The 11403-nt window shown below is 35.4% G+C and overlaps 2 protein-coding genes across 5 annotated transcripts; one reads left to right on the top strand and one right to left on the bottom strand.

Moving 5' to 3' along the window:
- The first annotated feature begins 1596 nt into the window (after positions 1-1596).
- On the top strand, positions 1597-5538 carry LOC129311114 (uncharacterized). 4 transcript variants are annotated; one of them, XM_054953135.1, is made up of 4 exons: positions 1597-1981; positions 2080-2215; positions 3258-3566; positions 4675-4788. In XM_054953135.1, the coding sequence occupies exons 1-4, from the start codon at positions 1875-1877 to the stop codon at positions 4678-4680; spliced, it is 558 nt and encodes a 185-aa protein (XP_054809110.1). In that variant the 5' UTR covers positions 1597-1874; the 3' UTR covers positions 4681-4788. The 4 variants fall into 4 exon arrangements, with proteins under 4 accessions (XP_054809110.1, XP_054809108.1, XP_054809106.1 ...); XM_054953133.1 differs by lacking the exon at positions 4675-4788 and adding an exon at positions 3717-3740; XM_054953131.1 differs by lacking the exon at positions 4675-4788 and adding an exon at positions 4919-5538 and having other exon boundaries at positions 1598-1981.
- Positions 5539-5828: 290 nt separating this feature from the next.
- Positions 5829-10217, bottom strand: LOC129311113 (serine/threonine-protein phosphatase PP2A catalytic subunit). Its single transcript, XM_054953130.1, has 6 exons — positions 9619-10217; positions 7783-7897; positions 7186-7294; positions 7033-7110; positions 6460-6651; positions 5829-6354 (listed from the first exon to the last, which is right to left on the bottom strand). The coding sequence occupies exons 1-6, from the start codon at positions 9869-9871 to the stop codon at positions 6181-6183; spliced, it is 921 nt and encodes a 306-aa protein (XP_054809105.1). The 5' UTR covers positions 9872-10217; the 3' UTR covers positions 5829-6180.
- Positions 10218-11403: the final 1186 nt, after the last annotated feature.

The raw sequence follows: 11403 nt of genomic DNA, 5'->3' as shown, positions 1-11403 counted from the left end.
ACAAGTGATTTTAATGCTATAAGATTAGCAACAATAAGCAAGTTAAACATAACATCAAATCATTGTTCTTCTACTTTAGTGAAGATATGCTAAGCTAATTACTCTTTTAAAAATAAAGCAAGAAATATATTATAAATAAAAGTTATTAAATAAATAGATATAAAAATAAATTATATTAATATAATTAATATATTATAAAGAAAGATATCGCCATGTTTACTCCATGTCATTAAAATTATCAATATAAAAAAATTTTAGTTTTAAATAAGAATTGCAAGTATTAAATTATAATTTATATAATTAATATAAGTATAAATTATATTAATATAATTAATATATTTAAAATAAAAAATAATATATATAATATTTAGGATGAGATAGGATGTCCCGATAGTAATCTCGTGTCTCGCCCCGTCTCGAATCTCTTTTTTGTCCCGTCCCGTAAAGTCCCGTCCCAATTATTTTCGAACCAGGACAAGACCCGTCTTGATATGATCGGGACGATACCAGGCCAATCAAAATGGGTCCAGACTGAACACCCTTATTCACTAGTGATTCTGAATTGCACCATGTCATCAATTTCAATCCAATTAGAGCTCTGATAAATTTCATTTGATTCTATTTAATGCTACTTTTTTTAATGGACATTAATTTTTCAATTACTTCCTTTAATAAAATTCTTGCTTTTTCAGGAAGATGGCAATAGTTGAAGGGCAAAACTTAGGTATTTAAGTTTATGTCCTTAATATGCTTTCTTCCAATGTATTGTTGCCACCATGATGTTTTTTTTTTCCAACTTTTTGCTTAACTCTTGTTAATAGAGTTTTCTACCATTGACTATCAAAAATGGAAAGAAAATAAATCAAAACTTAATTCTTGTCTCAATTAACGCTGCAAATTTTTGAATCGTGAAACCTTTTTGTTTTTCAGCCAAACTTTTCTCCTCCCTCTTCATTCTCTCTACCCCTTCAAAACCAAACTTCCCCTCCCTTAAAATTTCACTTGCAAATTCACACACTGTCACGTTCATCTTCATTCTTCATCTTAATCTCACTATAATCATGTTGAATCGTCTTGACGCTCACACGAAAACTCTAACATTAGATTCATTCTCTTCCATGCTCTGCTCATATAAGCATAAATGTTGTAGCCCCTTAAATTTTGCTCTAAGCTCCTGCCTCTCTCACCACTTGTCAATTCCTTTTTACCCCAAACAATTCTTGCGATCCTCAGACAACGGAAGCTGAAGAATGGTGTCATGGAAAAGTTGCATTGGCAATGGAGGTTACTTAGGTGAGGATCAAAATCTTCGAGCATTAATTGAGACAAGAAATTAGGTTTATTTATCTTCTTTCCATTTTTGATAGCCAGCGATGGAAAACTCTGTTAAAGAAATTTAAGTGGTGAGCTAGAAAAAAAATCCAAGTGGCAATAATATGTTGGAGGAAAGTATATTAAGGACATAACTTAAGTGCCTAAGTTTTGCCTACAGTAAAAATGATAATTTGACGTTCTAATTTTTTCTCGTTTTGTGGTATTCTTTTCTACCACCAAAAACTATGTCTTGTCAAATGAAAGTATTCGCAACTTTAAAAAATGAGTCTGAGCGAATATACCTATGACGCTCTGTTTTTCTTTCAAAACAAGTTTAAGATTTGAGAGAAGATTTTATAATTAATGTTACAATTTTTGAGTTTTTATCTAAAGAATATGTTAGAATTTTATCGTGAGATGCCAATCGCATGTCTAGGAAAATGAAAATCCAAAGATCTGGGTCGAGAGCTGCGATTTTAGCACAGTGATTCAGGGGAACTTGTTGAGGGTGATCTGGATCCAGAAATTATAATCAAATCGGAGGAAGAGAAGTGCCAATTATGGCGACGGTATCTGCGAACTCACGATCGTTTCTTCTGGTCCTCTTCTTCTGCCTTCCTATCGCTCCAGACTCAGAAGCTCTCCTTCTCGCTGTGGGGCACCGGAAGTAATCTCTTACCCTCCTAATTCATGATCTTCATGATAATTTTGAGGCGCTGTTTTTGTGACGTTTTCTTCTGGTTTTAACTGTTTGAATTTGGGCAGCCATTGGAGAAGCGGTGAAACTCATCATGTAAAGGGCAGAGTTCTATTGAGTTTCAAGGAAAAGCCGGCTGGAAGCAACATTACCTTTGAATGCTCTCCTTCTGGTCTCTGCGTCAATTGCCTTTACTCTGAGAAGGTTGCCTTTCTGTTCCTTTTAGAGCATGAATTTGTGCTTGATCCCATGGTTTTTTGTCCGGAAAGATAGTTTTGAGTGCTTGGGATTGCCCGTTTGTGTATTTATTACGTGAATTGTCGCGGATGAGTTTTAACTTGCATGGTCTTAATAGATGTGCATGTGTAAGATATTAGGTTGTTTAGCAAGTACATACAGGCAGTATGTTTATTGGACAACGTGAAGTGTTTCAGATCAAGCGCAAGTAGCTTGCAGTTTCACTCACTGTGCCAAATCATGTTTTAGTTATTGTTGGTCATGTTATATAGGAATAGGATAAATGTAATGCACTTGGTTGCGATTCAATCTATGCGAATGTAATTCTCGTTTTTTTTTTTTTTTTTGGCCTGCTACATCTGAAGCATCTGCTCATTGCTGCAAATGCTCACATGTGTTGCTTGTGAAAGTTGTGATTATGTTTTCTTATATGGCCCTAAGAATGAACTCGACTGCATTAGTTTAGCCATTTCATTTTGCAGCTAGCTGGATCATCAATCCAATTGTGGGATTGAAGGTGGATGAGATATATAAATTCTGCTAGGAATCTGAACTGATTCAAGTTTCTGATTTTTCTAGTAGATATTGATGAGCTATAAATTCATTTGCGACAAGTTCAATTTGTTTAAACATGGGAAAATTAAACATTGTCATGACTAATTTCGTGACAGTCTTTATTAAGCCAAATACTGATGTGGAATTGGAGAGTTGCACAACATGATGACTTTGTGATATGGGACTTTAAATCCATGCTCTTCAGTTATCCCCTCCCAAAAGTAGTTATGTAAGCTTTCAAAGCTCTTGAAAAAAAAAAGTAGTTTCAAACCACTGTTCAAGTCTACTTGTAGAACAGTGTAATATATCTTATTGCATGCCCTTTTGTGTGTGTGTGTGTTTTTTTTTTAATCCAAATGGAGTATCTTTTTCTTATACCAAAAAAGAAAAGGAGTATCTTTTCCTTTTCTGTTTTCCTGTGCTCTTTATCTGTAAGTTGCTTTTGGATTTGTAGGGTGACAGCAAATATCGCTGTAGTGAGACTGGCTACCATATCCCATTCAAATGTATAGAAATTAAAGTTTCTATGAAAGATTCAAAGAGGACAAATTCTCAAAATGCTCGATTGTCTTTGGAAATCTCTGACAAAATGGACAAATTGAATAATGCATTACATGATGCCAGAGAGTTTACTACTTCAGTGAAACATAGAAGTTTAGTAGATGATTCATTCGCTTCAGATAATAAATCACGGGCCTACATTACCTATCGAAGCTGTATACTCCCAGCTACCGAAGAGAAGTTGTCAGTGCTTAGGTTTGAGGTAATTTTCAGTTTTCAGGTGTTGGTTTTAATATTATTTTTTGTTATTGGCCTCTGCACTTGGTTGATTGGCAAAATCAAATCATACAGTGGGTGGGTCATATTCTGTTGTTAAATCAAAAACAACCATATTAAAGGATCATAGCTGCAGGCCAGTTGATGTGCGCAAGGATGGAGCCTTTTTTTTGATGGGGGGGGGGCACTTTTAGCTGAGAGATGGTTGGGTTTAACAAAGATGGGCTTGTATCTCCTAGATTCTTCTGGGTTTCATGATTGGGGTGAAAGAGGGCCAGCCCAAATTCAGTTTCTAATTTATAGTGGGGCGCTTCCCCACTATACACTTGCCTCCATCTCTGCATGTGTGTGTACAGACCTATATATTTTAACATCAATGAGTCAGTGAGCCTGCTCTCTTCTGGTAAATATTTCACAAGAGAACTTCCCAGCTGTATTCCGAAACATTTCCAGTGAGTTTGACCAAGCACTCAATTAATTGTCAAGTGCACAACTCTCCAAATTTAAGTATGTAGACTTGGTCAAGGACCATTCCACGACCTATGCTATGCTAATTGTGGTAATTTTGCTAATGCACATTGAGTTTACATTTTGAGTATAAGCCACTAGCATATCTCATAGATATATTAGTGCCTCCAAGTCAAAGGATGCTTCAGGTGCTTTGCCTGATCTTCATACTATTTGAGCAGGTATCTATCCTGCTGGAATCAAAACCTTGAAAGGACATTGAATGCTATATATCAATGGTTTGTTCATTCTCCCATCTACCTTTTCCAAGGATGGAAGTCTGCATTAATTAGAACTATCCTGCAGTGAGTTGTCAGGCATTATTACTAACTCATTGATGGCATCATTTTGATTGGTTTTATCGGTTTGTTTTCTACTGACGTCAGACGGATTGCAATCTCCTTGTTTATCGGAATTTGACAATGTTAATGCTACTTGGCTTTGGCTAAGGTGGTTGGCGGTTAAAGGTCATGGGGTTCTACGTTCTATGGATTTTTTTTTTTTTTAAAAGGAATTCAATGGAGTTAAATGTGATTTAGGCTTACAATTTGCTGGATTTGATTTCACTTCTCATGATCTTCATGTAGTATTGATGTAGTATTAGAAACTGAACTATTTTGGAAGGATTGCTTTGGTTGGCTATTCTCAGAAGTATTTTCGTTGTTGTTCTTTTGGGCCGGGGATTCTGCTTATCATCTTCAGATTAGGTCTCAATTTATTTTTTTGGTTAATTTTTTAATCATGACGAATTTATTTGGTGATTAGTTCTCAGACAGTAGTAGACAAGACGGCGTGTTAGTGTTCATATATTTTGTGAAACACATTGGACAGGGGATCGTGATTTTTTTATTTCTCGTTAGTGGATCAATCATATTGCTGAGGAAAAAGAAGGCAGCTTCGGTATCGGCTTTTGCAGCCGGAAGGGTTCAGATGAGCTGTCGGTTTTGACACATAAACCTGTTTTATGATACTATTTTCTCCATGTTCAAGCTTTTACAATCAAACTTTTGTAGCGACCAAAACTCAGAACTGCATCTATCAGAGAAAACTAGAGGTGAAAATGGATGCTGCATGGTTCTCTGTAGAGGCTAAATATTCACATTAATTATGGTAAGATTCAAATATGATAGGATGGACCTGTTTTGGATTTGAGGTAAAATTCCTTAATTGTTTGTTACAAGGTTTTTCCCGTTGACATGATGGCTGGCATCTGTCATGGGAAAGAGCCAGTTTAGAGAGTCAGGGAGGTGTAAAGAACATTTACTTAACATGTTAATAAAAATTTGATAACATATACTTAAAATCTGAATTAAATTTTAATTCACAAAACGAATCACGTCCCCCTTGTGCCACATGCATTAAGGCCCCCCAAAAGAAAAGAAAACATGCCATTCGTATTTCTCAGTTTTATCTTCTACAATGGGTCGATCTGGAACTGTGGAAGACCGAGAATATCTAAAACGACAGTGTGCCATAGGATTTTCTTTCCTAGCAGATTGATATAGCTACGAACCTAATTGGATCTCCAGGGAACATCAATGAACATTTTCGCTTTCCTCATTCCTCACGACTCAGTTCAAACTGGACACGGGACATTATACGAACAAATAATGCCATCAAATCGGCTTCAAACGGACATCAACTATATCCAATGACATCGCTTCAATCTGTCTGGAAATTATATTTCGTGTATCTCCAATGCACCTGTTACTACTCAACCCTCAGTACCAGGGATACGATGTTATGTGAAATAAAAACCTGCACTTTCATGTGGCACGATGGGGAAGTCCCAAATCAACATGACTGTCAGATCCCAAAAATATCCTCTCTAACTTGAGATACTAAAAAAAATTACACGAGATATACCATGTTATCGCTGCTTCCTCCTCAAAAATATACAACACTAATTCATGGCCGCCAGTTCTCCCATAGGTTTCTTGTGCAAAAGGCAGCAGCATCAGCAGGCAAATTCCGAAAGAAAGAATATGTTGATGATAACCCAACATTAAACAGGGAAACTCCTCTCCTCTTAACAACACATCTACAGTAACAGCAGAAAACAATAACTACAAACGGCTGGAAGATAAATGGAATTATAAAAAATAATCCGGGGTCTTCCTTGTAGTGTCAGGCTCGATTTGCCGGGGTGCTGGATCAAACTGCAGAAAATTCTGATCCATGTTCTCTCCAATTTCCAGTATTGCAGCCATATTTCCACATCGGTAACAGTAATTTGGAGCACTAAATACGGTCACAACATTCTTGTCCTAAAAACCCATCAATTTAAAAAAGTCAATATAAGGAAATGGAGAAAATACCCCAAAACCAAACAGAAAATAAAATTATACATATCACAAAGATCATTCATGGACCTGGCACCAATTGTAACCTTCCATGACAAGCTGGTGGGCTCTAGATATCAACGAAAGACCATTGGTGTGATTGAAGTGAGCAGCTATATCCTGCCCGAATGTATATCCAGCACCACGAGGAGATATTCCCCATCCACAACGGTCATCTGGATCAGACCATAAGAGATCACACATTGGTCCTTCGTGAGGAACCTGCAATGTATAAGCACAATGTCAAGCACCCTAGGTTTAACAATTGCTAGGCATCCAATTAACTTCAACACTGGTTTAGATATGAATGTTTGCAAGTGGCATCACATTGTTAGCCAAAAAATGGAACAGCTGAAATTCTTTGGGCACCTATCACGGTTGATAACATGGTAGGCACAAGACCAAGTGCAAAGAGAAGCAGGCAATTATTCAACATCACACAGATTATTTCTCAAAACATATACCAAACAATAAGAGCAAATCTTTAGCTCATGTTTCCATTATAGCAATCTTTATAGTACATGGCTTAATATTAAATGGTTCTCAATACCATATCACATAAGCTGATGCACAGGAGTCAAACTAGTCTTTAGTAACACATACCTCTTGTATGCGATCCAAGGCCCGGATATTATCCAGTGTATCCAAAGAAGGTGAGAGACCTCCATGCAAACAGAAAATCTACAACATACATAAAAGTTATTGGCTGGCATAGGAATACTCAGAAGAAAGTTGTGCAATCTAATTAAATCAAACCTGACTCTCAATAAGTGCAGTCAGAGGTAAGTAATCAAATAAGTCGGTAAAATACTTCCAGACATTAGCATTTCCATATTTTCTCAAACATTCATCATAAAAGCCATACCTGAAAATAGAAGGCAAAAAATACAGATGCATTGGTGAGTTAACAAACAAAAATCATACTAAAAAAATTGTCTTTGTGCTGAAAAAGAATTCATTCTTCCCTACTATATTTCCAACCAAATATTGCTGGTACTAACAGATGTCAAGTCATAAATTCTATCCACCAAAAGATGCCCTCAGGCTTCAGGCTTCTGCACAATATTTTCACTAGGCATGACTTAAGAGTGCCTTTCAAATGTAATGCTTCTTGACATCGGTGCATCCAATTCATTTCTAGAAAATAAATGCACTTTGATATTGAATTCTTTTTTTTTTTTTAGAGTTTTGACTATCCGGTATTAATATAAATATGCCCTTTTGTCTTGTCAAGATGTTGTAACGCTATAATTAGTTAAACCAAGCTGCTGTTTCTAAGCCTATACACCAAACTGTCCTATACATCATAAAACCCAGATTACTATGAAGGCCAGAGTGCTCATGCAATCTTACACTTGAGTAATTTGCCGGCTCTCATGATTTCCTCTGAGAATTGTAATTCTATCTCTATAACGAACTTTCAAGGCCACCAAAAGTGTAACAGTCTCCACTGAATAGTAACCACGATCTGCAGAAATTTACCCAATACAATGATCGATAAGGAAATGCAAGCAGTTTCATTGATGTGATTTTCAATGCTTTCAACATCATTTAAAGAAGTACTGTAGTGATACGCAAAAAAGTAGTAGTAATGACAAAATCTAGCAACATATAGCTAAGACTCCTTAGTGTTAGTCAGTACTATCTGATAACATTGAAGCTGATATCTCCCACATCCTCTCTCCGACTCTAGAGTAGAGCCCAGAAAAGGCAAAGAACTTTTCATACAAGTCACATACTGTGATGCATGGTTAAAAATCTCAATATCAGTAACACATCACATGGTTCCCCTAATGTTCCCAAGATACGTTGTCAAAGGAATGACTTGAGTGTCGTTGCAGAGCTTCTCCATGAGTTGATAAAAAATCTTATTTTTTGTTTCATCTTATCACCACCACTTTTATAGACCTGAACACCACTATCCTCAAACCTTGATTCATATGATATATAAACTAACAACATTTGGGAAGTCACAGTATAAGAGAGATTCATGACTAACACAATTCTTTGCGCATTACTCATTTATGACATCATAACATTTCTTCAATTCCAACAACCCTATAGTACAAGTTGTAGGCAAGCTCCCACAAGAAGACTTAATTACTATACTTTCATTCTCAAAGCACTCATCATCGATGCAAAGTTACAATAATTTGGCACTTTCATGCGGCTTCAGAGTTATAAACATGATATGTAGGACACATTTCACATTTAGAAACAAACAAGTTTATTATACTTAGCAATAAGTCTAGTCTAAACTGGTGGGACATTACCAGCTAGAACCTTATTTTGAAATAATAAAGCAGGAACACTGCAAGACAGTAGAAATGTCCATGTCTGTCACATAGGAAAGTCCACCTATATAGTACCGTTAAGAACTGAAAGAACAAAAGAGAAAATTATTCGGACAATAGACACTTATTAGGTCCTTATAAACATGTAGGCCATATCATACATGTATAAGGCATATTTTAATCTTAATATGCTCCTTGATGTTCCAAATTTCCATTCTGATATACATTAATACTTTCTTTTTGAGACCCATATACATTAATATTTTATGTACGAATATAATTATATGTCATGCAATTCTTGTCTCATTTCATGCTTCATAACATCCTGGGTCCATGTTGATACTTTACAGTTCAAAACTGGTTCAAACCAGGATATGACTTCAGTATATATCATACAGTGCGACCACTTAATTATCGAGAAGCTATACGGGGAATCTAGCTAAATCCTAAATGTAGTACTCTCATAGCTAGAGCACAAAGTAAAATATTTTAACGATCATGTCATGATAATTTTCATACGCATGATTGCAGTTAAGAGTTCTCGGCTTCTTGCAACAGAAGTTTCCTCGTACAACATCAGAAACAAAATTGAAGGGCACAGATTTGAGAATATCATTCTCAGAGGCTTCAACTTATATACCGAACATCAACAAACAAAACAATGAAGAAACAGAATCCTGACATTTAATTTTTGCTCTTCAAAAGAGAAGGGCGGGAACGGTAACCACGATATGGAGCTCTCTCTTCCTTTCTTCGTTGTTTTTTTCTTTTTTCAATCTTCATCCGACCAATAAATGAACAATTATTGAAAAGATAAACAAACGAAAAGCCTATCACCGAGACAAATCAAGCCATCAAATTTTCAAAAAGGGCAATTCATTAGACGAAGACTCACCAACATAATCACCCATAAATAGGTAATTGGTATCCGGAGCATTCCCTCCTATCCGGAACAACTCGATAAGATCGTAGAATTGTCCGTGTATATCACCACACACAGTCACGGGGCATTTCACCGGCTGCACGTTCCATTCCTCCACCAGTATTGCCCTCGCCTGATCGCACAGAATCTTCACCTCTGCCTCCGGCAGAGGCTTGCACTCCATCAGATGCTCGATCTGACGGTCCAGATCCGCGTGAGACGGCATCGTTTTATGCAACTCCTATACCTCCCCCTCCCAAAAATTCTCAGATCCACAGCTAGAACATACACAGATCGATGAAGATGCAAAACAGAAACGCTCAAACCTATCGATTCTATGAGTACGATATCAGTGGTTGCTCAATCAAGTCGGAAACCCGGCAACGACAACCGGTGACAGGTTGGGGGAGGAGTTTCGAGCCGAGAAGTGGAGAGCGAGATGAACCGGTTCGGATATCGGTGGGGTTCAACTCTCTCAATCATTCCGGACTCAGCTTCTCTGTTTTTGTGCTTCTCTGGGAGAAGGGGGGAAAAAAGAAACAGACACTGAAAAATTAAAAATAATTTTGTTTTTAACTTTACTTGTGCGTTTGGGAATTCTGAATTGTGAATGATGCGAAGGCCGAGGAAAATTGCAGCGATGATGAGGAGCCAGACTTGAGCCAGCCAGCCAGCCAGCCAGCCAGCTTGAAATGATGAGAAAATGAAACTCAAATGTAATTAAAATTACAGGACAATGTCTTAATCAAAAAATAATTACAGGACAATGAATTTTGTTCTCTTATAGTTTTAATGTTATTCTTATAATTATCGTGAGTTTGCATAAAAAACAGAACAACCTCGTCTTCCATATATTTATCTCTCTTTAATCAATAAGAGTATAATTAAAAATTGAGATATTTTTTAATAAATAAAACAACATAATAACTTTTATTAATTTACATGAAAAACATCTCAAACACCTTACACAAAAGGGGTAAAAGGAGTAGGCTCCAGCATGGCCATGGACATATCAGGTGTAACTGTTTGTATTTTTATATCATATATGTATAAAAAATAGAAATATGTGTGTGTGTCAACATAAATATATATTATATATAAATAAAGAGTATAATTTAAATTAAATTCATGACTTTTTGTCAAATCTTTTCGTTATAAGTCACATCACAAATTCAAATGACAGACAAAGAAAAACTTGATTTTATATTCTATTAATTAACGATTATCAAACTCATATACATATAATAAATATTTATATTAAGTTGCACATATAAATATAAATCATATTTTATAATATAATTTAAATAATTTTTATTAAAAATGAATAAATAGACCGATAAGAACGTATGGTCTACTGTTTTAGTACTCAAGTCTATAATCACGTCTGGTTATGTAAATAGGCTCCTATATCTATTATTCATTAAATGTAAAAAGAGAGAATTTTATAAATGTTATAGTTAAAAATTATGTTTTTTAATTATATATATATATATATATATTATATCCTTAATAAGACATATTTAACTAACTTACAAGAATAAATGAAAAATGGTTAATTTATTAATTTTATTTGAAATTAATAATTTAACCATTTTTAATGCTATCCCTATTTAAATAAAAACTTTTTAATTTTATATTTTGATTGTTTTTCATAATCATTGGGGTAAACAAGAATAGAAAAAATTACATCAAACCCCCTCTCAAAAAAATTTATCACAAATAAAGATCAACAATAAGTTTTATTTTTAAAAAAATAAA

This window comes from Prosopis cineraria, unplaced genomic scaffold (assembly GCF_029017545.1).
Source record: "Prosopis cineraria cultivar Desert tree isolate PC_DT_omini unplaced genomic scaffold, ASM2901754v1 PC5, whole genome shotgun sequence".
NCBI classification, from domain to species: Eukaryota; Viridiplantae; Streptophyta; class Magnoliopsida; order Fabales; family Fabaceae; genus Prosopis; species Prosopis cineraria.
This window is presented reverse-complemented; position numbering and strand designations above follow the sequence as displayed.